We start from the raw sequence: 26542 nt of genomic DNA, 5'->3' as shown, positions 1-26542 counted from the left end.
AGCATGAACTGCAACAGCTCAACTATTTTCCTAACATTTATGGGGTTTCTATGCAACAGACCTTATTGCAGCTGCCTCTTACTACCTAAGAGCATCTCCAAAGTGGGGATAGAAGGGTGCTTTATAGACCAGACCTCCTAATATACACTCCTTTCTGTGTTCAATTTGACAAATCTGAGATCAAAATAGCTCTCAGAGGAAAAGCTTGGTTGAAGCAGTAAGAGCAACGATGTTGGCCATCGCAGCTTGGATCCCACAAAACTGTGACTTGAGCATTACATACAGGACAGGACCCAATCGGCCTGTGAAACTGCTCTCCTGACTGTGATGTTACTGCAATTTGAGGAGAATTCAGGGGATTTAATACAGATTCTCGTATCAAGGCTGTACACGTCAGGAGGAAGAGGTACCTGTACTGATCCCCCGTGCCGATCTGCAGCCAAATGAGATGTCAAGTACGAGGTATTCGTCTGGCGGCTTGGCTGGATCTCCCAGTCCCCTCGGCGATCTGATGACGCCTGCTCACGAGTTCAGAAGCATGAGAGAAACAGAAGAGAGGGCAAAAGATGAATGAGGGGAAGAAATAAAAGGGTGTTTGTTAGTGAGTTAGTTTCTTTGCAAAAAGCAAGGCATTTAAACTTTTAGCCGGGCTAAAATGTCTCTTTACCAAGTGCACCTCATACTTTACTTCAGCGGTGTCTGCAGTAATCCACTGCAGGAGTGGATTTCTTCTCCTCTAGCTGCTAAACGAAGAGAAAGCTCAGATCTATTCAGGAAGTGACTTCTTTACACGGCTTCATTTCCATGGGTTTCAGCATAGAAATAAACACACTGACAGTATGTTCAGCTATGTCTGTCAGGTCACACACGGCAGAGCACTTGGCATGGCAGCAAGATTGGATACACAAGCTCAACCTCCCTAAAATACTTATTTTTTAACTCAAATTTGCAACATAAAACAAAGCCACATTGTATTTCACCAAAAGCCAGTTCCACACACTGATTCACCTGTACGGTGCAGGAGGAAACATCCACCACACCCGCTTGACTGGAGAGAGGCTTGGTGGCTTTTTGGGTTTCTGCAGAAAAGTAGATAAGAAACTTTCGCTGACAGTTTCTTCATTATCCCCAACAGATGCAAAATTTTGGCAACTGAATTATTAAAATTCTATTTGTTTAATTAGAAGAACCACTGTGCACTTGCATGGGAAGTCCTTAAAGGTTGCCCAGCTTCGATGACAACACGTCCAGCATTCACCTGAGACCCAGGAGGATCTCGGTGCACCTAAACCCAACCGATCAGCTGGAGGAACACTTCTGAAGACCAGGAAGCATAGGACAAACTGGTAGATCTGTGCTGGCCTCAGGCCAATGGCAGAGGACGTAGTCAAGCCTGAAGTGACTGACATTTAAAAGGTGTCTCCCTGGACACTGTATAAAACTTTAAGCAAACGTTTCAAAGCTGAAGCACAAATTTTAAAGAGCAGAGGGCAGAGCAGCAGAGTCCCCCTGGCGCACACGCAGCTGGCAGGAGGGATGCTGAACGCAGACACCATGGACCTGGCCAGGAAACAAAGAGGCTCAAGCAAATGAACAGCAGGTTCTCAGCAGTGAAGCTGAAGGAGCTAACCAACGAGTGGTGCCCAGGCCCTGCCCTTCCCCAGCACTACTTTGTGTTACTCCCTGCAGCCACTGACGATGAGCCCGAGCCCTGGACTGAGCAAGAGAGAAGCCACTGGGCTCTGTCGCTGTAAGAAAAGGAAAAGGAAAAGAAAAAAGACAAAGACCACCAGCAGCTGCACATAGGAGAAAGACTCAGAAACCTCTGAATAAAATTCAACACTAACTAGTAAATTATCACTCAACTAGAGCAGAAGCACGTGCAAATAGTAGGAGAATAAAAACGTAAGTCTCCTGGCATTTCATAAAACATTCACTATCATTCCCTTTGCACGTGACCTCTGACTCCCTCCCAAAGTGACCACGGTGCTGCTCCTCCTTCCAAGCAGGCACCAAATCCAGTTCATAGGCAGTATTTCCCTAGAGGTGGGCTTGTCCAGGCTCGTCCTATTAAATCTTCTTACTACACGTTCTTCCCATCAGCCTGAGACGCTGCTTACACTTTCTGCACTTGATGACATTCAAAGGAGAAGCACTTCCCTTGGAATATTTTTTTAATGTCTGCAAGTCACAAGATTATGAACGATTGGAGAATTTAAATGTAGGTTTTAAAAGCTAACAGAAGACAGATCTCGAGTACTGCTTCTTCCAAAGCACCGTGCCGTCAGGTGGCTTGGCTAGCCCAGGCAATGAAGTAGTACCATGCTACCCCGATGTTAAGAGAAGCACCCTTCTGCCCAGGAGCCTGGAAGCAGTTTCTAGGAAAGGCTCTAGCAGCCACAAGAGCCACATTTTCTCTTTTAGCTCTACAGTCAAGTACGTGATAAACTGGTTTTGAAGTAGGCTTGAGCTGAGCCGCCCAAAAGGCAACCCAAACAGTGACACTGAGGAAGTGATGCCCGTGAAATTTGAGAGCATCGAGTTCCCCGTTAATGCTCATCACCTTCCTACCAGCTACCAAATTGCAAGACAAGACTGGCACCTGAAGAGAGAGGGGGTAGGCTCACCCATCTTTGATGGATGGTATGTATCTTCACCTCTAGAGGAAAAGACTACAAAAAGGACTACTGAAAAAACCACTTTCTCATCAGCGTTTTTACTGGGAACCAAATATATACTATATATATAAAAGAATCTGCAGCTGTTATACCTGGGAACAAAAATAATGCAATTAAATCTGACCCAAACTCATGCCTCCAATTCACTGCTCTAGACATTTAATTTTTCTACTTTTTCCTTTAGAGAAACTGTTTGTTCAGCACTTAAAAGGAACATCCCTTGGGAGCGAGTTGTTTATGTTTTGGTGAGAAGAAACTGATTTTACCTACATACTGGGAATATTAAATAATTCAGCATCCTAAGTAATGGTTAGGTAAAAACAAAATGACAAAAGCTGCCGTGCAATACAGCATCAATACTATCTGCTAGGCTCAGAAGAACAAGGACTGAAGGCTGCCTGCATAATATTTTGGGAATAGGACAGATTTCTTTGGGCTACGTACTATAATTTGTGTGCTAATGTGCTTGAAAATGAAGCCAGGTGTCATTGTCCGTTAAAGGAACAAGATGCCTCATACATACACAGCATGAAGGTCTGTTGTCAAAGCGGACAACTAGAGACTGCCACCCCAAAAAGGGGGGTTAATGCATTAATCAGGCAATATATTAAAGCAGATTATTTAACTAGTACTCACAAACCAGTCCACACTAATCAGCATGCATAAATACGGCACTGCACACGTGCTTCAAACGATCCAGCTTCCTACAAGCAACACTTCTAACAAGGGGTATTCACCCTGAGTGTAGCTGATGGCTTTAGATGTATTGTAGTCTACGTTAGTGGCTCTACTGTTCAGAGCCCAGTTGTACGGAAGAAGGAAAGCTGAGCCCAGACAGGTTATTACACCTCACGCTTGATACCGCACCCACGGACCCCAGCTCGTGCGAGCTGAGCGGGAGCAGAGACAGCAGCCAAGGAGCTAGAACGGCACACAGCGGTTAGAGGAGCAGAACGAGCCCAGAACCACTCACTGGGAAGTAAGAGCACCAACAGCTCTAGCAAGGAGCCGGCGGTTGGAGATCTACTGAACTTCTGATCAGTTCTGTTAATACAGAAAATCCAAACTCTCAACACCAACAAAATATTACAACTAGAAAGGAAAAAATGGGGAAATTCAGAAACTGGTGGTTCATCCAGACCATGATGCCCAGCCTCCCCGAGGGACCCTACCCTGGCAATGCCTTCTGCTCTGCAACCCCCACGCTGAGAAGTGGACACCCTGAGAAGGATATATTGTGCATACATGGGACACGCACATCCCTATCGCAGCCGCGCGGTCCATGGGAAGACGGCACCTGGCGGCAGGCTGCCATTGCCACAACTGGTGGTCTACTCTACCATCCACGTGCTATGAGTAAAAGCACCCAAAAGAACATTGTAGGTCAGGTAGTCTGAGCAGGTTGGGTAGTTGACTTAAACAGCTTACCCACAAACTACACAAAAATGACCCATTCCAAATTGTGCTCCACTTGGTTCACAATCCCAAGGAATTCCACTGACTGACGCAGTATTTCAGCAACCTGCTGCTTCGATAAAATTCTGCTCAAATCACAATCTCTAAATTAAGCAGGAATTGTGCTTGCCATGACCAAGGCAAGAATCGGTCCCAGCCACCTCTAATGGCACAGGCTTTCTGCTTCTCCAGACCAAGAGGAATTCAGAGCGGTGCCAAACAACGTGGCACTGCCGAAGCAGCTGTGAGCAACGCACCTGATTGCGAAGGGCCTGCTGCGATGGTCGATCCCTGTGGACATGGCTGTCTCTTGTTACTGCGGACGTCCCGGAATCTACGTGAACAGATCCCACTGGAGTAGGCTGGAAAACAAGGCGTTTGTTAGCATGAAGCCAACGCTGAAGATGTTGCTCTCTCTCTCAACACATGCATGCACAAACCTAACTTGTCAGGCTGGCTCCCGTCAGGGAGAAGCAGGAAAACATCAAAACACTGCCCAAAGGTACTGACAATAACCAAGGAAAATTACAGCCAGGGCTATAAAATCCCCATGATTCGATGGACATGTGATTTGATGCTGGACACCACCACCAAACGCCTTGTATAAAAAATAATTAAGAAGATATAGTTAGGCATCTGTATCAGTGTCAGATCACACCTAATGTGTCTCACGTAGGATTATTACAACTGAAAATATACAGACTTGTTTTCCTCATCTCATCGTCTTGCCACTTTTAAAAATCACCCTTGCATAGAAACAGGACGTGTTAAAATTAAAGCTTCATCTGCTCCATTCTCACCAAAGTCATAATCCCTGCTCACAACATCAAAATCTCCATAGCAACCACTGCAGTTGTCAGCAACAGCACGCTTGTCTTACAAGCGGCTTTTTATCAATTGCCTTTGTAATTAAACAAAAATGAGGAGAAAAATCATGATTCACAAAGGGAATGATTTCTTATGAACTGTTTTGGGCACAGTAAACATTGGTAATGCTAAATATAGTCGGGACGGTAAATCACCGGCAATGGTACCAAGTTTAGCACCGAAGGCATTTGATCTGTCACCAGTGACAGTTCATTTACAGATGCCTTTGCCATTGCAGGTGTGTGGTGAGTGGCCATTAGCAAGAAGGCCATCAGCAGAACGACACCAAACACAAGCGAAAGGCTGCACCACAGACATGAATCAGGCAGCCAGAGGCAGAGCTTTAGACTTTTCTATCAGATTTCCCCATCACACATCTTTTGGCCAAGGTCTTCTTGAGTATAAATGGCTTTTGACAATAGAAATGACACAATGAGATCATGATAACGGTCCATCTGGTGTCATGGAACTGCTAAATAGAGCTTGGTTACTCCCACATTTCCTTGCCGTGTGCTATGAAGAGCTGGTTCAGCCGTCGGAGTAGGGTAAACCCCGAGATCTTTTGAGCTCAGAACTGGTTTGCTGGTACTATTCACTGAGCCCTGCCTAGATCTCCCGCACTTCTCGATGAGAACTCAACCATTATAGAAGTCTTCCGTCACTCAGTACTGAGGTAGCAAGTATGTTCTCCTGTTTAAGATGGATGTCTTTAGATATTGGTGTCAAATCCTGTGCTTAAGCTAGAGGAAATTAAGTCTAGTCATATCCACTGCCACAAGTGGGAAAATCAGGTCTGAATGCCCCGCTAGGGCAAGCCCAAAGAGGTGGGAAGGGGCCTTCTACCCCTTAGGGGAACTTCAAGGCACTGCAAGAACCCCCTGAACACAATGTCAGAACATGTCACTATGTTGAGCCCACGTTAGCTAGAGAACAGAAGGGAATTATTTGATCCTGAGCACACTGGGATTAATTGGGATTACTAGGAACAAAGAGCGAGGTGGTGGGGAAGCAGGACCTGGGAGGCAAGACACTGCATCTCGCAAGGACAACTTACAATTGGCCTGCCGACCCAGTCATAGGCGTAGTCAAAGGTGTAGCCTTTCTTTTCAAAGAGCTCTGTGAAGATGGTTCGTAAATAATCGTAGTCTGGTCTCTCAAAGAAGTCTAGTCGCCGAACATAACGGAGGTACGTGGCCATCTCCTCTGTTGGAAAAGGGGAAAAAAGCAGCAGGGTCAGTTCTGCTCACACATGAGCTCCATCACTTACAAGCCTCTCAGATCCAACACACACACTGGAAATATGCTTTCCACTTAACTCCAACGAGGCCTTCCCGTGACACTAGGCTCAAAGTTGTTGCTCAAATTTGGACTGAGGGACAAGACTCCCTGTGCCGCGAGTTGTCCAAGCTCCACTAAGTTCAGCTGAGCCACGTGGATTGACAGAAGCGGAGGATATCCAACAAGTCTTCACCTTCGGTGACCTACGCAACAATCTTTTATTGCTAGATGAATCTGATTCAGCTTTCCAGAGCCCTCCTGCCCTGCCCTAAGTCTAATAATAGTCTGAATCTTCTGAACGAGTTGTTATAAACCAAGGTCTGTGTTTTAGTGTTGAGCATCATGCCATGAGAGAACTGTCTGGGCTGCCGGTGCTACCTCTGGCTTTTCCTATGGAAGTAGTGGGTTTTAGTAATAGTCCACCAGGCAAATCAATTCAACGTTTCTCAAGCAAAGCTGGAAGTTCCACCTCTGCTCCAGAAAGCTGCTTGCTCCACCTCAAATCTGAGTTCCACAGCCAGTTTTAGTCTATACATGTGTATAAAAACAAACAGTAAAACACGCTGTACAATAAATGCCAACTCACTGAACCTGCCAACAGAATGCTCACGTGTATGTCTGCTGACGCAGACGTTTAAAACAGCCACAGTGATTTCGTCTGGGGAAGGAAAGCGGGAGATGTTGGTGGGCAGCCCATGCACCCTCCAGCAATAACGAGGGTCTGGGTGCCCAGACATCATCACATCAGTCACAGCCTTGAATATTCAAACCAAGACTTCGAAGGGGAGGCTCCAACATTAATTTACCTGGCACACACAGAACAGCATTTGGCATTAAGCTAATTAACTGCTTTCTTGCATCTGCGTGATTCCATGCACAGATAACTGAGTGCTGGTAACTCATGTCCTGCCCCTTCCCAGCTCTCCCTCGGCTCATGCCTAAGCCAAAGTAGGACATTTGAGCAGAGGTCAGTACGAGGCGCGAGTCTGCACTGCACTACGAATGATACACCCGCATGGTTTTTGCCTTCAGTTGACAAAAATAAGAACAGCATCGCTTAGCAATACTTAACTCCGTGACTTGCAAATTGCATGTCACGTTGAGGTAAAAGAGGAAAAAGAAGGAGAAGAAAGGTAATTCCTTCTTCCTGCTGGTATCTCTGAAAGGTGGAGGACCAACAGTTTTCAGGTGAGCAAGGAATAAAAATAAGTTCTCTCACATCCCTTCAGCCTAGACCTGCAGGTGTGACCGAGCTCTGAGGAGTGTTGGGGAAAAACATGAGAACACCCAACCTGAAGCTGTTCTGCTTGGAACTAGGTGGATTTCAGATGCAAATAAACCTGGGCAATTAGCATGACTTGAGTGAACAACGATCCCTTTCCAGGCTTCCTGCTCTTCACTCTGGGAAAGAACCAGGTGACACAACAGCTCCTACAGAAATGGGGCGAATCATGGTGATGTGGGGTACTCTCCCTGGTGTCAGGATTCCCGCTTCCTAGAAAAAACACCAAAACCACTCCGTGAAGGTCACAGGGTACCTGGGGACAGCTTTAACTTCATACTCTGCTCTCCTAGCTCTAAGCTGGACTTTTATTTAACTGGAGAATAGGCGTTGGGCTTAACTAGAAGGACATCTTGAATGACGCTCTCCTTAAAATTGTTGTCAGAAGGTGGAATTCAGTGACACCCATCCCATCATCTAAGCTGGCCTCCTAAAATCTTAACACCTGTAAAACCTTCCATTTGGATAAGAATTAACTCAGCAGATCCAACATGGTCACTTGGGAGAGGGAAAACAAGGCCCTCTTTGGGAAGGGAGCCAAGAAGCAAAGCAGGAACACGAGACACTTGAGCTCTGTGCAGCCTCCTTGATGAGAAGAGTTATGCTCATCACAGCCACAGGCTCTCAGGTCCTACTCATTTATGGCGGCACCTCCAGTTGTCTGCCAGCTTGAGGAACAACGTAATGGATAAACATCACCCAAATACTTTCTGCCAGAGGAGCTCAGAACCACCATATATAACAATGTACGTCCCAAATGGTCCCATCAGGGCTTTACCTGGAAAGTTCTCACAGAGAACTTCAACTGGAGTGTTTCTCTTTGTGTCCCCAATCTTCTGATACCTCTCTTTTAAGGTGTCAGCCTGTAGCACACAAAGACAAAACAGTTGTGGAGATAGAGTTCAACCATGTGATAAACGACATGCTGTACAGGAAGAAAACCAAGGTATTTAATACTGATTCTGGGTGGTATCAGACGACGTTGTTTGTAACTGAACTGCATCCTAGACTACACTAGCAGGAATACTGCCTTACCCTGGTGTAATTCTCCCTATACATTTAATGTGCTATTGGCAAAGGATATCCAAGGACACATTCAAAACATCCTCAGTACTCGTAAGAAAGGACAGTTGTTAGTGTCTTAGGCTAATTTCTCACCAGCCCAGTCCTGAGGACTGTACAGGGAAGCTTTATGGGACAAGAAAATAAAACTGCAGATACTGTGATTGCACATCAGTCCTAGGCTTAGAGCCATTGGCAACCTCAACACCTTCATAAACAGCAGTAAAAGTAGATAAATCGCAACAGCAATTTGGGTACATTGGGTTTTTACTGTGCATAATAGAATGTCACCACAAATACAACTAGTTTACATCAGTCACACTTCTCCCAAATCCCATGCTACTCCTGTACTACCTCTCCTTTCACCCCCGAAGTGTCTATCAATTAGACAGCACTGATTACACAGCTGGTCATCATGAAAAATGAAACAATTTTCAGTTAGATTTCCTGCCTAAATACCTCTTGAAGAAGAGAATTCTGCTCCAGTCGGCACCCTAAGAATGGGTTTTACTGCCTCCATTTCAAAATATGTCAATTAGAGCTGCCAGCAGCATAATTAGCACAGCAAGATGTTCCCTCAAGACTTTAGCTCTGACAATAGAGACCAAAAGTGTAAGGTGAGGAAACCTAGCAGAGTGAAGATGCCATACGATACATGAAGCTGAAGAGTCTTTGTTCTGGAGCTGAAAAAATACAGGACTTCAAGAAGCAGTCAACTAATTCTTATCAACTTCAGCACTCAAGTGAGGAATTTTTGTACAGTCTTGTCTAAACCTGGAATTATTTTTGAACAATTTACAGGATTGATTTAAATCAGATGAGTACAACTGAGCCAGAAACAAAATATGTAATGGAATAACACACACTTACAGAGGTGTGAACTTAAAGTTGGAGAGATTCTGATTTTCAGAATCGCTTTCCGGCTTGAAAAACCCTTTCTTTGCTTTTATGAGTTGTTGCCAACATTTCTGGCACATGTCTGATAAGGCTAAGCTGAGACTAACTCTGGATAGATGGTGACAAAGCAGCTTAACAAGATCTATCGTGCAAGCCACTGCCACTGACCATAGCAGCACTCTGCTGAGCAGCCTGCGAGCCCAAAAGCTCATCTTGTTTTTCCAACAGCACCTACAGGTCTAACAGGAGTTATTCTCTTCATTAATAAACCTTCTCCTAACCTGATCAAACTCGATCCCTTCACTCACTGCAATTCCAAAGCTGACCACAGTAGCTTAATCATCAGGAAATTGATGGAGAAGAGAAGATGCAACTACCAACAGCTTCAGAGCCAGCAAATAACCTACTATAGTTAATCTGGCTGACGGATGTTAGCTGCAGTTGCTGTAACTCAATTGCTTGCAGCCTTCCACATTGTACAAGACATTTCATAAACTTCTAAGCACTGAGTGTCCAGCGTCTCTGGAGGGAAGCCAAGCTCAATACTTCTGCCAGAAACCCGTTTTTTTCAAGCTGAAGTCCATCTGCACGTCTAAAACCATCAAACCGCTCCCGTTATAAACATGTTTCACAGATGCAGCTGGGGGACTGTGTGCCGTAACTGGATTTTCATAGAACAACCACTGTGTCCCAGTCTCACTCCAGCTCCGGACAGCTTCACATTACAGCAAAACCGCTCCAACAGCTCAACGGCTCTCTCATTGCTGTCCCCATCCCAGCCGCTCATCTGACTCTGCTGAATCGTCTCTCCAGACTTGTACCAATTCATCTAAGCTAATGGTAACTTGAAGTGACAGGTAACATATTTCTATCTTAAAATCTTTCCTGTAGGTAAAGCTAACACCTTGTTGCTAGACTTCAAGGACACAAAGGAGACTGTTGACAGTGTTTCTGGCTGGATTTTGCAAATGTTTCCCCACTGGATTCTCATTTGGGCAGAGACCAAAATTTCAAAGGGCAAAAACTAAAACTCAAACCTACCTTCAGTCCTTGCCAGGGCAGACTGCCTCGGAGGAAATACATAAACATATGGCCGAGGGCTTCCAAGTCATCTCGACGACTTTGCTCTAAAACAGAAGAGATGACAAATTATTGCTGCAGCTGCAGAAACGGATCTGAGATCTGATCAGCAGCCACACCTATTTCTCAGATTAAGTTATCACAGGGAAGTTCACTTGCTGTCGGTAACTCAGACCTTGTGCAAAAATACCTAGAGCCTGTTACGAAAACCCCATAAAATACATAAAGAAAAGATCAGCTAGAAGGCATGAGATAACACAGGAACTGTAAGACATACTGCCCAGCCTTAGGTAGCGTAGATAAGAGGTGGAGGTATTAATTCAGAGGAATAAAGCCATTCCCTAGGTGCTCTCTGGACTGCCACTGCTGATGGTGCAACTGCGATGTGGTGCTGGATTATGTTATTTCCTCTGAACTAGACAGGAACAGGCAGGGGACGCTTGCAACCGGCTGCAGGGGACGACCATGTTGCACAGTGTCAACCCTTTCCCAACTGCTTCTGCAGCTCATCACATCAGAGCAGATCAAAAATAGCTCCTTCTAGCACCGCTTTTGCTTGTGAAACACTTGCTGCTGTTGCCATGCAGATGTTATGATCATAACTTGGGGGGGGCGAAGGGAGGCCTCAAGGCAAAGGAAAAAGCATCCTTAAAATAATCAACCAAAATGTTATGAAAAAATCCCAAGGGAGGATACAAGACAGAAAAACAAATCTGGAGCGCAACAGCATGGGACTGCCGCTGTGCCATCCTGCAGACTTGGGTTCACCCAGCTCACAGACCAATTTGATGCAACCTCCTCTCCTCCAAATCTCCACCTGCAGGCAGATAAATATGCTCCAAAGCCGCAATCCGGAGCAGATCTAGTCATGCAGCCCACACGCCGCGACAAACTGCGCGTGAGCTGTGCCTGATGCTGCATCATCTGCAAGAGGAGAAAAAGGCAGCGCTTTGCACAGCATGGCTTCTTCACAAGCAGCAGCAAATTTAACCCTCAAAAGATGCTGGCAGTGAGAACGCTCAGTGGAAGGGAATTTAGATGACAGTTCCTGCAGGTTACCCTGATAAAGCTGTAAAAAGGGGGCAAAAAGAGGACGTCTTGGGTAATTTAGTGCAATGATGCAGATGAACTTCTCGGGAAGATGGTTGAGTGCACTCGTCTTTTAGAAAAATCAGGCTCCTTTATTTCGCTCGGTCCTGATATGTGAAGGGACCAACTCCACCTGGGGCAGCCTCACCAGCAAAGCCTCAGCCCCACAAAACCCCTCTGGGCAGAGACAGCCCCTCACACAGCCAGTATCCAACATTCTCCTTCTCAAATACGCCCGCCCAGAACTGACTCTTCCCCTGCATGAGCCATGGCGTGAGCTGCAAAACCTGCAGGGAAAAGGGTCCTTAAGAAGGCACATGGAGTACTTCAAACTCAAGCGGATCTTCTTTCCAAATCCACCCGCAGAGCATATCCCCGGCAACAGCACTTCCTGAGCCTGTTCCCACTGTGGCTTCTCATTCCTTCATCCCTTCCTGACCCTTCACCAGGTTTCCCAAAATTAGAAGTTGGGCTCATCCCTCCTTACTCCCCAAAGCGAGCTCGCTCTCCAAGAGATGTGGAAGCCAGCAATGCCTTGATCTTACAGCTGGGACGCGGCTCAAAGAATATTCCATTATCCTACTGCTCTTACGAGTTTAAGTGAATATAAACATTTAATAAGTTTTTTTGCCTTTCAGCCACAGAAATGTAATCTTGTGGTACGAAAGAAGGCAGTGAGGAGAGGAGATGAAAGCCAGGTTTAAAAGGAGTTAAATCACTCATTTTCTCCAACCAATTATTAGGTCAGAGCATCCAACTCTAACACCTGAAGCTGGAAGGTACCGGTAGAGAGCTGTGCTATAAAAATCTATTTGGTCACCAATTAGTGCGGCAATTACTACCTGCCTGCTTGCCTTTTATCAGTGCAGGGTTGCTACCAGTTATTTAGTTCCTAATAAAAACTATAATTATGAGGCTTCCGACGTTTCAGCTGTCTCAGTTCCTAAAAAGGGGGGGAGGAAAAAAAGCCTCATGACTGTAAACAGCATCACGGCACTGAGCGGCGTACAAATCGCTCAAAGGGCACCAAAGAGCATAAGCCAAGTTACCATCAGAGCCCTGCGGGACTCGGCATGTCAAGCTCCTACCAACCACACAGACCTTTGCCAAGATGAGTGTTGATGGACATGTATCTTGCCGTTCCAGTTAAGCTCTTGTGTTCCCTGTAAGGTATGTGTTTTTTGGTTTCTGGGTCAATGTACTCCTTCGCCAATCCAAAGTCTATGATGTGAATGACGTGCTCTTTCTTATTGCCTTGCCGGCCAATAAGGAAGTTTTCTGGCTTGACATCCCGGTAGATGAGGTTCTTTGAATGCACGTACTCCATTCGAGATATCTGTAAAAGGATGAGGCAAAAGTTATTCGTAAGTAGACCAGCTACCGCGCTTTCCCGGCTAACGAGGCAGCAAGGTTCTGTTAGCCCCTCACCCGGCCTCTGCTCGGTGCCATCGCAGATTTCACCTACTCTACCAGAAACGCAACAACTGATGAAGTGAACTGAGGCAGAAGTTACAACTGGAGCTGGGTCGTGTCCTCTGATGCAGAGTTGGAAGAGAAATTTGTCATCCCCTCCTTTCTCCAGCTACCGTACTGTGCTCCCTGACTCTATTCCTACAGAAATTGCAAAGGCTCTTTCTGAAACATTACCACCGGGACACAGCTCTTGGAAGGATTCCACAGGGAATTGCAGCAGCCTTTTTGTATTGATTTTAAACACACTAAACCGGTTACCAAGAGCTCTTCCCTTGCCCACAGCCTTCCCTTGTTGCTCTGTGTCTTACCACCTTCCTCCCTCGACCCATATGTTGTCTTAGACATGCCAGATTCTTCATGGAGGGGGATTTTTGGGCAGGCGGAAGCTTTACGATCCTCAACACTGAGTTAAAAAAAAATAATTAATCTCATGGGTTGTCAACTAGGAATAACTGGAATGCTTTTCAGCTTTTGACTTTGTTTTGGCAGTGTGATTGAGAAGGGAAGGTAAAAGGGCAGGAACCTCACTTCCAAAGCGATGGAGGGACATTTGGCCCTCTAACGACGCACCTTATTCAGATGCTCATCATTAATACTGCTTTTGAAACTAAATGTATCACAGGTGAAGTCTGAATAGGTTGCTGAGCAATTCTCCTTTGCGTTCCTAACTTGTTAGATGATTCCCGTTGGAAATAATTCACGATTTCATTTATTTTATTACCTTTTAATTTTTTTTTTATAGGTTTTAAATGAAAAGATGTGAATTCCCACTTATAGCTGTATTGGTCCATGACTGCTGTGCATGTACGGTGTGTTTTTTAAGGAAGACGCTTCTTTAGCAAGGCCATCTACCCCCCTGCATGCAGACTTTTGACACTACAAAACCATAGTAAAGCTCTCGCAAACTCCAAATTTTGCACTAACGAGTGTCAGTCCACAGAGGTCACTGCCGCACCATTGCAGTGGACCTCACGGTGTGACACTATCAGAACTGGGGAACATCTAAGGTGAGAACCACCAACTGGTCACCCCCCAGGGAGCTCCTTGCAGGGAGTCACTGGTTCCCAAGCGCTTCTGCACTGGGTTGTTACTGGGAGGGTGGCTCCTCACCTCCGGCATAGGGCAGGCTGGAGCATACGCTGCTTTGGATCACCAAGAAGCTCTTTGCCCAGCCGAGGGGCTGTCCAGGCAGCAGTAACCCCACGTTGGTCGTTCCAAGACCCAAGCTTGCCTCAACCACGAGGGCCATCGGGCTGACAGATCCCGACTGCTCCTTGGTTTCTCGCTCTGAATCCAGACACATCCTCAGCTGGCAAACCCAGATCTCTCTTTTTCTTTATAGGTTTTGGATCCACACCTAGCTGAAAGCTCTGCACGCACGTGATCATTCCGTCCTGCTCCCAGAGGTTTATCAGCTACCTTATTTTTAAGGAAAATCTGCTGCATTTCCACCACTCGGAAAGAAGTAACAGGCAGGAGGGGGCAGCACTCCTTATAAAATGAAAAATGGTGTACAGGCAGGGCAGGGGACGGGAAAAAATTGACTGCAGGTGAATCAGCCTTAAAAAACAGGACTTGCTCAAAGGCTCTTCAAAGAAGGTAACAACACGTGTTGCTGCTCCCTTCCTCTCTAAGTAGTGATTTATTTCAATGTGCTGAGAAAATGGGTTTCACGGCTAACAGCCATTATTTCTAATCAATTACAGGATGATGCAGAGCAGAGCAGATGCTCTGCGCTTCAGCCATTCTTCACGCTTTGAATCATCTACAGGACACAGCAGCAGGTTGGAAGACAAAAAGGTACGTCGGGAGGCAATTCAAATTAAGATGCAACCCTTAAAACTGGAACAAAGCGTTTCCTCGCCTCTCCATACATAACAAGCTTTCAAACAGAGCCTGACTGGCTCATTTGATTTGTCCCTGCTACCAGAGAAGCTCAGTTGTTGAAATGGCCAACAGCAATTACACAGCCACCAAAAAAGCATATATTTTTGTTCCTTAAAACCTCACAGCAAGTTGCATCGGCCAGGACAACAACTTGGACAGTCGAGATGTCAGATGAACCGATACACTCCAGCAGCACTTGGAGATACTTATTTATCTGCTTTTTTGCTTCCACCACACACACAGAGATGCTGTTGGGTCTCTCATATTCCTTCTTCTTCGCTTCCACCTGCGTGGATGCTTCACGATGTGCTGCCGGAGAGCTGCTCACAGCCAATGACGGCTGAAAGATGCTCTCCAAGTCAAAAAGATGTTTCCCGCAATAGTCTCCATGCTTTATTCACCCTGACAAGACACTCACGCTGCTTGTAGCTGCTAGTGATGGGGAGCCGGTGACCATCTGCGCTGCATCGCCCTCCCAGGCTTGCTACCTGAGAAGAAATGAGCAGTGCCAGCGCAGCGTGACCTCGTCCTGGCTCAGACTCATCGCAGAGCTGAAGAAGAGGAGAAGAGGAGTTCCTGCTCCAGAAATATGCTGGATGCAGAGACACGATGCCCACTCCTTTGTGTTTGAACTACAGGCTCTGATGTCCATGCGTTAATTCTTCTATGGACGGAGAAACCACTGCAAGGAGCTGGGACTAACTATTGGAATTGCTTTTCTACTGGAAAAACAGTGACTGTGAAGCAGTGTTAACATCTGCTCTGTTATCTTAACAGTAATAAGAATGGACTATGGCATTTTATCGTGGGGCACAGGAATACTAGGGGCAGATGGGAGACTCTGCTTGTGAATTAAAGTAGGATTTCCATGGCCATGGCCAGCCGAGTCCATCTTAGGAGCCGTAAATCTCCATTTGGCAATCCCAAGCACAAATCCAGGCTCGGCGGAGAATGGATGGATATCAGCCCTGAGGAGAAGGATCTAGGGGTGCTGACTGATGAGAAGCTCAACATGAGCCGGCAATGGGCCATCACAGCCCAGAAAGCCAACCGTACCCTGGGCTGCATCAGAAGTGTGGCCAGGCCCCCAACATAAGAAAGAGATAGACCTGTTGGAGTGGGTCCAGAGGAGGGCCACAACGATGCTGGGAGGGCTGGAGCACCTCTGCTGGGAGGACAGGCTGAGACAGTTGGGGTTGTTCAGCCTGGAGAAGAGAAGGCTCCGGGGAGACCTTATTGCGGCCTTCCAGTACCCAAAGGGGCTCCAGGAGAGCTGGGGAGGGACTTTTTACTAGGGCCTGTAGTGATAGGACGAGGGGGAATGGCTATAAACTGGAAGAGGATAGGTAGATATTAGGAAGAAATGTTTCCCTGTGAGGGTGGTGAGCCCCTGGGGCAGGTTGCCCCGAGAAGCTGTGGCTGCCCCATCCCTGGAGGTGTTCCAGGCCAGGTTGGACGGGGCTTGGAGCAACCTGGGCTGGTGGGAGGTGTCCCTGCCCAGGGCAGGGGGGTTGGGACTCTATGACCTTCAAGGTCCCTTCCAACCTAAACCATTGAATGATTCAATGATTTCAGATGTTGGAGAAACCTCTAGGAGGGGAGAGCATCCCCTGGCACACAGCAGGATCCCTGTGCTGCGGCTGAGAAATGAGAGGATATTTGTGACATTTAATCAGATGCTAAAGAAACCCATGCTTTTATTTTCCTTTCTCCTGCCAAGAAAACAAGTGTAATAAACCCTCTTTCCCCAGAAAGGTAATTCTTGAGGATCTGATCTCCCTGGCAATCCCATCTCTAGGCCCTCCTGAAAAATTTGAGCTCTTCTTCCATGCATCACCTGCTTGAATATAAATCACACCATCAGAGATAAAAAATTCCTCCCGTATAAAGGCTGTTTTGATGTCTGTGCTGGTTTTGGCTGGGGTAGGGTCAATTTTCTTCATAGTAGCTGCTATGGGAGTATGCTTGGATTTGTGATGGAAAGTGTTGATAACAGAGGGATGATTTAGTTACTGCTGAGCAGTGCTTGCAGAGAGTCAAGGCCTTTTCTGCTCCTCACACCGCTCCACCAGCGGGTAGGCTGGGGGCGCACAAGGAGTGGGGAAGGGACACAGCCGTGACAGCTGACCCCAACTGACCAAAGGGATATCCCATAACATATGACATCACGCTCAGCATATAAAGCTAGCGGAAGAAGCAAGAAGGGGGGGACGTTTGGAAATATGGCATTTTCTCTTCCCAAGTAACCATTACGCGTGACGGAGCCCTGCTTTCCTGGAGATGGCCGAACACCTGCCTGCCCATGGGAAGCAGGGAATGAATTCCGTGCTTTGCTTTGCTTGCGTGTGCAGCTTTTGCTTTACATACTAAACTGTCCTTATCTCAACCCCCGAATTTTCTCTTTTACTCTTCTGATTCTCTCCCCATCCCACCGTGAGGGGAGTGAGCGAGCGGCTGCGTGGTCCTAATTGCTGGCTGGGATTAAACCACGACAGCGTCTCTTACACAAGACGATTTTGATGGTCACCAGTCAAAAATCTTTTCATCACAACTTGGTCCAGATCGCAGCCAGAAGTATTTGCACAGCGCCGGGCACAACAGACTTTGTGTCTGACAACAAGCACTTACAGCAAGAGTGAAAATAACAGTTAATCCTGACAAAACTGAGCTGTCAATGAGCATCGCACATGTTGGACCTGTCTAAGAGTCAAAAATTGAAGGTAGAATAAAAAGCGTTTTTCCCCAACTCAAACACTGAGTCAGTTCCACAAAGCCCTAAGATGACTTCTGATTTATGGACTTTAGGGACTGACGTTAGTCAACATGTTTTTAATTGCCAATTCTTTGGTTCAGGAACATCAGCCACTCGATCTATTCAGCTGCACGTGGAGGATGAAGGAGGATGAAGGAAGCAGTTCCAGTTGCTCTTAGCAGAGCAACACGAAGCATCAGAGATGCACAAGTTACAGGAGTAACAGAGCTGGAAAACTTCCACCAGGGAAGGAAAACAGAAGACTCCTTCAACACAGGTTTTCACTGAGAGGTATGAAACTGTGCCTTAGACTAAGGGCATTTCTGATTTGACCCAAGCTGTGTTTGATAAGCTGCTGCCACAGGTGTGAACACAACACACGCTTACCAGAAGAACATGCAAGCCTGGTGACAAACCTGAGGGCTGCGTGGCTCATCCCCTTGCTGAGGCAGACCTTCCTACCGTGTCGTATCATCTGAAAAGACTCCAAAATGGGTTCTCCTTCTTCCTTGAAGACCCATTATCTTCCAGTCTTTACCTCCCTCAGCCAGGAGAGTTGTCTTGATGTAAAACCACACTTAAATTCTCCCATAATCACAAGCGACACTCCTTAAAACAATGATGATGCATTTCTTTCTCCTAGAGGGCTTGTCTTTCTTCTACCATCTGTAGGGTTAAAGGATCCACCCCAGTCCTGAGATGCTGCCACCTGTCAAGCTAAATAAGACCAGCCAACCACGTACGCTTATTAAAAAACATCCTTCAGGGATGCCTCTCGTTAAAAATTGACCACCGGACATAAAAAAAGGAGATCAGGTGCCACCACGAAGTTCCTGTCTAGCTTTAGCATGCAGCACCTGTGTAGACGTGTTGGAGATTTGCTGCAGCAGCGGTCAGGCCTAAGGAGGGAGAGAAGGGAGAAGGCGGCTAAATGGGACCTTGAAAGTAGTGTCTGGCTGCCATCGGGCTCAGCCTGCGGCGGGCAACGAACCACACCAACAGCAGGGGAGGGCCTGGACGCTCCTAACGACATGGGGATCACTACATGCAAGTGAGGGGAGAAAGATCTAGGGGACAAAAGGGTGGACACTTGACATCTCAGTAGCTCAGGGCACCACTGCTGCTCCAACACGTACAAAAACATCCACGGCAGCCCTCTTCTTCCTCCCTCTCCAGAGGGGATCAAGCCCAAGGCTGGAGAGGCAATGCAAAGGGGACTCCCGCCACTGGGGTCATCTCCTGGAAGCTCCCCAAGCCCCTTGCTGCAGAGGGGCCTCCCAGACGAGTAGCACTGTTTTACCCTTGGGTGGTCTTCCTGGGCTAAAAACCCCACTAATTTTACATTTTGGTGAGAAGCAAACTGGAGCAGCAGTTTTCTGCAACGTGCTGAGTTGTCCCTCACTCCCTACACCAGGGCAGGGTGCTCCTCTGCTGTCTGGGTGGCACCAGGCCATTCACATTTTTTGGAAGGCTCCCTGCATATTAACATAATAACTCCCTTCATTAACAGGCATGTCAAGCATCGGAGGAGAGAAACACTGCTCGTGCAACGCACTGCATTCTGGCAGGGAAGTCTTGTGTCTCCTCACGCCTGTCGTTAGAATTACAGCAGCTTAAGCAGGCTTGGCTGGTCAAAAGCAAGAGCGAAACATAATTTATGGAGGCGAAGCCACTGAATTCAACAGTTCAACTTTCCTTCTCTGATGTTTCTCGCACACTGGAGCATGACACAGTGACTGCAATGATACAGCGTAGGCACTAAGATAAATCCAAGACAATTTCCCCCAAAGCCTTGTGGCTGGAGTGAAGGGTTTTCATTGCAGTCCAGCAGTAAGTGCTAGCCCCTTCAGAAAACATGTCTCTGAGGGCCAGGTGAGCCCTTCTCCCAGGAAACCTCCCAGGGAAGGAGATGGGGCACAACTGAGGATGCTAAATCTGTCTCCTTAAATGCATACGCTCCTAGCTGGTAACTCTGAGAATCTCTCCGAGAGATTGGAAAGGTCTTAAAACATCTCCCCATGGAAAAGGGAGCAGCACTGCCTGCTCCTTTTGGAGAACATCAACTCCTCCATTTGCGATTGCTTTTGGTGTCTCCCTACATCACCCTGAGCATCTGTTTTTCAAACTGGTACCAGCACCTAGATGAGTTGGCAGGCCAGCTGAGGTCACAAGATCAGCAGATGATGCCAGCGAAGACTGTCCAAGTACAGAGCTAATCTGCAACCCTAGGGCTTGGCAGAAGGCAGATGGAACCTGCTGTGACAATCTTGATTTCCCCAGCAGTCTCACGGGAATAAATTTCCATCTTTACATTTTACATCTTTACAACCAAAAGGTCATATAAGCTATATCCAAGGCTTTGCCATCTGTTGCCACTTGATTTAATTAAAAACAATACTATAAATCGATTTTCCACCGATGAAGGAACACTCAAAGGCAACAAGACTAGACTGCTCAGCTGGAGGAGGACAACTTCACAAACCCAATACCAGGCAGGCGCTGTTCAGACTTCTACATCTGTGACCTCAGTTTTCCATTTGAGATTCTACTGTGGCAAACAGTTTATTTAGAAAGGATTGTGTTCCCTACTCCCTTACCGCCTTCTCTTTATTTCAACTCTGCTATCCACACATCCATTAACGTGAATATACAGTCCCACCTCTGCTGTGCCACTTAGGTACCTGCGCACCATGGGTTGAAAAACAGAAAGCCAAACTAAAACAATGATTGGCCCTACTCGCTCGTGGAAGCTCACTCACCCGGTTTAGTGTGTTCAGTTTTCACCTCGTCCACTTTTCCCATGAACACAAATCCAAGTGAACACTTTCAGCTCAGTTTCCTTTTGTTTTCAGGCAAATAAGGGGCTCTGTGATGCTGCTCATACATCTATCAGTTTCCAACTGTCAGTCATTTAAACCCATTGGCCAGTTTTGACCAAATTTGACCAAGGCAGAGACCTCGAATGGTGGTACTTTGGCTAAGGAGAGCTCAGCTCCCATCACTCTGAGAGGTTTCAGTCTATGAGCAGCCCGGTAGCACCAAACCAGTAAAACTGGTAGGAGTGTGGGAGGGTGTTGTGCTCCCTGTGTCCCAGGGAGCGGGTAAGAAATGAGATGTTCTGAGGGATGTCCAAACAGAGGGAGGGAGCTGGGGTAGATACTGGGGCAGGGGCGTGTAGGGGACACGGGACAAGTCCATAGGAATCCAGCTTCACTGGTTCTGCTACGCAAGGAACAAGTTTGCTCATAAGCATAATTTGGCCTTCCCTTCATAAGCAACAGTTTTTCTCAAACCCGAGAAGCCGTCTTTTATAAGAAAGATGGAGAAAGACTTTTTACCAAGGCTTGTAGGGACAGGACACGGGGCAATGCTCTTAAACTCAAAGAGTGTAGGTTTAGATTGGACATAAGGAAAAAATTCTTTATGATGAGGATGGTGAGACACTGATGAGGTTGCCCAGAGAAGATGAGGATCGTTGGGAGTGTTCAAGGCCAGGCTGGACGGGGCTTTGAGGAACCCGATCTAGTGAAAGATGTCCCTGCCCATGGCAAGGGGGTTGGACTAGATCTTTGAAGGTCCCTTCCAACCCAAACTATTCTGTGGTTCTACAATGGAAGCAGATTCTCTCTCCAACCAACAGACACTCCTGAACCTCGCACCGTACCAACCCCTTCCTTCAGCTAACCCAGTACTGACACAAACCCGAGTCGGCACGGTGGAGGCTGCTGGGCAGAGCCCTGCCCGCTCTTACTCACCAGCTGGATGGCTATCATTAATACCGTCTTCAAAGTGAACGTCCTATCACAGAGGTCAAATAAATCTTCCAAGCTAGGACCAAGCAGCTCTAGTACCATGGCGTTGTACTTTCCACACGGTCCGAAGTAATACACCTGGGGAAGCCCTTCAGCTGGAAGAATATGAAAAGAATTGAAATCAGTCAACGGGATAACGTTAATACTTTTCCTCCTGGGTGTACAACTTTCACTGGGCAGAGCCTTTATTTTTACCTCCTGAGTGTCCTTTCTGTTTGATCTTGCTCAGCAAGCAACTAAGTTTCAGCACGTGCTGTGCATGAACCAAAGGCCAAATCAGTGAAGGCTTTGCTCAGCTACACCCTTGAATAGACAAATGGATTTCAAAGCAATAACACGACCACATGAAAGCATCTAGCTCTGGCACTGTGAATGCTTGAACTTCATGTAACGAGACACGGAGTTCCCTACATTGCACTAAACACCAGGCAGAGTACAACCCCAAACGTGGGCTGACACTCATCTGAGCAGTTCGGAACATGATAGCCCTCGCAGAAAATCAGGCACGTCCAAAAAAGGGCTGCTTTTTCAACCAGGATAATACTTAGTCATCGTTTTTCAGTACAACCTTAGGCAAAATTTACTCTTATTATACTCACAAGAAAGGGGAAAAAAAGTTTTCCTATAAAAAGGAGCAAAGATCTAAGTTTTGACCCATCGCCATGTAAAAATAAGCAATCACAGTCATTAAGCATATGTGCAAACTGTTTTGCGAAGTGGCACACAGAACTCTCGACACCCAACTGGTAGGAGTCAGAGCCCACCCTTCCCACCTAACAGCTCAGCAACGGATTTCACAGCAAGAGTAGGCAATATTTATACTCAGCTGACAGTGGCTTTTTGCGTGGATGAGCTTTCTGAAAGGCACCAGAGAAAGGAAAAAAAAACAACCCAGCCTTGGTGTGTGAACGCTCACTGAGCTGCACAGTGCTCCCTGAATTACCTCTTAGTCAAAAAGAGAAGTCAGCCCACCCAGCCCATCCAGGGAGGAACCCAGTGCAGGACTAACTGCACATTTTTCTAATCAGCGTCCAGCACAGGCACGCAGCATCCCGCTATCAGTATCAAGCTGCATAACGCTTATTTTTCTTACTATATTTCCAGTCTACATCTCATAAGCAGTTCGGAAACAGAAAGGAAGGGGTTTTGTTTTGAAATACGGGGTTTTGTCCTATGTCAGAACAACATCTTTGCTTCAAAGACCCGAAGATATGACATGCTGCTATTCAGTGTAAAGGCTCAGCATGGGGAGCACTACCATGTAGGCAGCCTTCTTTATAAAGTCACACAGAGGTCCGTAAATTATATAGCATGGGACCTCAAGGGATAGGAATTATAAATTTTATGGCGTGTTTTAAATAAGTGCACACACACACAAATATTTACGTAAGAGATCAGTATTAAAAATAGCAAAACCCCTCACTAATTATTAGACACCAGAATTAAATTGCTTGTGAAACTGCACGGTTTTGTACCTGCTCGGTGGCGTGCTCGGGCAGCCCAGCCCAGCCCAGGTCAAGGCAGTAAAACAGCGAAAGACGGAGGCTGGAGTGTGTCAGCAACATAATAACTTTAAGTCCTACTACAGATTTAGGGAAGCCTCGTTAATCTGCCCGACGGCACTCGTCAACTTGCCAACAATACAATAAATGCAGCGCTGAGATTTACTAAAGCCTAAACATTACAGAACTTCTGCTCCCATGTATTACTCAAAAAGAACAAAATGCAGCTTGACAAAGATTACCGTAGGATGGTTTTAATCTCATTAACTCGCATGCTTGGGGAATCATATTAGGTATCAGTCATCGGGATGCATTAATGAAGTATTACAGAGTATTGCAGGAATTCCCAGTCCAACCGGAGTTTTACGTGCTATGTAAAACATTTACCCAACCTGGTCTTGGGAAGCTGCTGCTCCTAACAGAGCTTCACGTATTAGGAAGCACTAACAGCAATTAAGTCCTCTAAGAAAACAGGATGGTTTGATGCAGAAGCAATTCAGAAAGCTGAACAATGATGGGATGTGACCCAGGCAGCTCCAAAACATTTTCAAATATCCCCAAACCAACACGAATGATAATTTAATGCGTTCAGCTCGGTGCTGAAGGCTTGAATCATTGCAATAGCTCTTGAAGTAACTCATGGTGAGCTGGTGAGTTTTCAGTAAAATCTGATGAAGAATTACCTACATTACATCTAATACCAAGATCATAATCTCTACTTTTTAAAGAAAAATAGAAGAATAATAGAGAATAAAAGAACTGAGTAACAGAATATTCTATGGAAAGTTTAAAACTGAGACCATTATAAACTCAAGATATATATATATATATACAGTGAGTATTTCTATCACAATTTCTACATCAGGTTAGCAGTCTGCAAAGCGCAAATCAGGAAGGAAACCACTCGGATTAGAAGTGTGCTAATTAAGGAATACGGGAGAATAAAATCGCAGAAAGGCTTTTGAGGAAGGCAAGGAATCCCATTCCCAGAGCAAGGGGAAAAGAGCAAATTTACAGCCTTACTTGGTAAAGAGAGCGCACTGCAATTAAAATTAAATTCCTACTGGATGCGAGAATCAGGAAGACAAATTGCAGCAAGACTCAAAAGATGGGGATTTCATGTAGGAAGGAAGCAACACAACTATTTAGCGCTCTCTGGGGTCCTACACCCTTGAGTTAGCTTTACCCACTCAAAGCCTTATGAGCCATGAGTACCCCATGAGCTTGCAGTACCATTCTCAGCTTTAAACCTCAAGAAGGCTCTGCTCTAGGTGGCAGCTCCCGCAAGGTGAAGCCGGAGGAAAGAACGTCAAAAAAAAAAAAAAGCACCCGAAGTGCCAGCCTACAGAAGACATTAGCTTCAGGCATATTTTTAGGGTTCGATTTTTCTCTGAGGGTTTTCAGCAGCAGTGCTGCCAGCTCTGCAGTCAAGAGCTCACCTCTTGGCTTTGCTAGAATAAAAATGCTGTAACATAGAGCTCATTTTCAGACCCAGGCTGCAGAACTCGCACACCCTGGACCCAAAGGAGCATCGCTGAGAAGCCCTTCAGAGCCTCCCAGCCCAAGCCTGGTTACTGAAATAAAGTTATGAGGGACACAGGGTAACGCACCCTCGGCTCACTCAAACACAAGTCAACATTTAGCATGATTTTAGGAAGGGGTGAAGCTCGAAAGAGAAGCTGTAAGCTTGATGCAAATATTAAGGCTTGACGCCTGCAGGATCCAAGCAGGCAGATGAGGTTAGACGATTTCAGGGTGCTTCTCTGCAAACCCGAGATACAGGCATCCCTGGACCTTCTTACGAACAGGAAAAAGGAGTAGCCTGAGAAAATCTGCATAAAATTTTATTTAATCACAGGCCGTCTGCATAATTCAGGATTAGTTTATCTCTACGTCGGCAACAAGCAACGTGTCCTGGCCCCACCGAGCCCATTGCCACAGTGAACCGCAGGAACATCACAAATATCACTAGTAGGTCTGTAAATACTTAAGAAGGACGTTGCCAACAAAAGAGATTGATTGAGGAAAAATTATCTTTTGTCTGGTCAGTCGAACTTGAGGTTTTTAATGGTGAGCAATTGTGTCAGCAGCGGACTGAAAAGGTCAAAGGAAGCCACGGTGCTGTGAAGCAATCTGTCCTAGATGAGCAGTTCTGGATTCAAAGAGTGCAGGATGAAAAGCCACGGGCAGGGCAGAGCAGAGGTCACCTCATGAGGATTCAACGGTACAATGCAACACTCAAAATACAAACCACCATCAGTTTAATGCAATTAACGTACGAAATAACATCTAAACAAGGAATTTCTCCATGGCATTAGAACACGCCCAAGACATCAAGGCAAGAAAATCCAGGCACGACACGTGCAGGTTCTCCTTTGGAGAAAAAGCAGCCTATTACAGCGGAGGCTGTTGCAAGCAGAAATCATCTGAATTTGCTTAGCGGCTTCAGTCTTGCTGCTGAGTGATTTGGCTTGGCTGTATGTAAAAGGCCCCGCTCCACCCTTGCTCTCGTGGAAAGTTTATCACCCCAATAAACACAGACTGATCACTGCACTGGAATCCACAGGCAAATTCTGCTATTTCAGCAGTGCGATGTCTTGGAAAAAATTCAAGCTGAGCGCAGCGAAAACCTAGCATAGCATTTCAGAGATTAAAGCACCATGGCTGGAACAAGAGCAAATGCAGACATCAAAGCTGAAAACGCAGACTCTGCTTCCACCACACCCCTGCCCAGCCACACCACTCTGGTCTCCAGTTTCCCCGAGACGCTAAAACTCCAACTGCTCCTGCGGGCTGCCACCAAAAGGGACCATCCCATCCTCACCCATCCCACCGCTTCCCTGTGCTCAACATGGCCAAGCAGTAAGTCGGATCAGCGCAAAAAAACCTTGGTGTCTGCTTGAGCTTGAACACAAGAACGGGAATGGTAACAAACGGCAGGACATGGGGCTTGGGGAGAGGTTCACTTGAGCTGGATGAACACCAGGGAACCTTCCAACAAATGTCCATCCCAAGATCAAGCATTCTGGCTGACCCAAGTAGTGCTGTCTTGCTGCCACGTGCTTCATAGCATGACTAACGGCCCTAATAATCCAACAGACATCCAGCATACTCCAACAAGCCACGTTAGTCCAGGCATCAGACGTATAAGCCGCACAGACAGTCCAAAGCCATTTGCAGGACCGGTTATAAAACGGCGACAGGCAGAGAGATGCCAGTCAAAGGTCATGCCCAAGGGAAATCTGATTTTGCAGCATCTGCCCAATGTGGAAGGCACGGAAAGCAGAAACCATCTGCTACGGCGGAGAATATGTACTGATGCTCTGCATATGAGCATCACGAGAGGCTACGGATAAACCTCGTGCAACAGCGAGCAGTCCAAAAAACACCCAAAAAGAGATGAGGTAGCAAGTGCAGGAAGCTACATG

General features: G+C 46.5%; 1 protein-coding gene across 2 annotated transcripts in view; it reads right to left on the bottom strand.

Annotated features, from left to right (window-relative positions):
* Window positions 1-26542, bottom strand: part of CSNK1G1 (casein kinase 1, gamma 1) — a 90538-nt gene that overhangs the window by 8892 nt on the left and 55104 nt on the right. Inside the window, exons 5-11 of one of the 2 annotated variants that reach the window (XM_009895542.1) lie at window positions 21556-21707; window positions 12790-13024; window positions 10561-10646; window positions 8339-8423; window positions 6055-6203; window positions 4391-4495; window positions 411-518 (exon numbers count right to left, since the gene is read on the bottom strand). In XM_009895542.1, the coding sequence (XP_009893844.1) occupies window positions 411-518; window positions 4391-4495; window positions 6055-6203; window positions 8339-8423; window positions 10561-10646; window positions 12790-13024; window positions 21556-21707 (920 nt within the window). The remainder of the gene's footprint in view (window positions 1-410; window positions 519-4390; window positions 4496-6054; window positions 6204-8338; window positions 8424-10560; window positions 10647-12789; window positions 13025-21555; window positions 21708-26542) is intronic. The other variant, XM_009895543.1, reaches the window with a different exon arrangement.

This window comes from Charadrius vociferus, unplaced genomic scaffold (assembly GCF_000708025.1).
Source record: "Charadrius vociferus isolate BGI_N301 unplaced genomic scaffold, ASM70802v2 scaffold132, whole genome shotgun sequence".
Classification (NCBI taxonomy): domain Eukaryota; kingdom Metazoa; phylum Chordata; class Aves; order Charadriiformes; family Charadriidae; genus Charadrius; species Charadrius vociferus.
The sequence above is the reverse complement of the archived record's forward strand: the minus strand, read 5'-3'. Positions and strand labels throughout refer to the sequence as shown.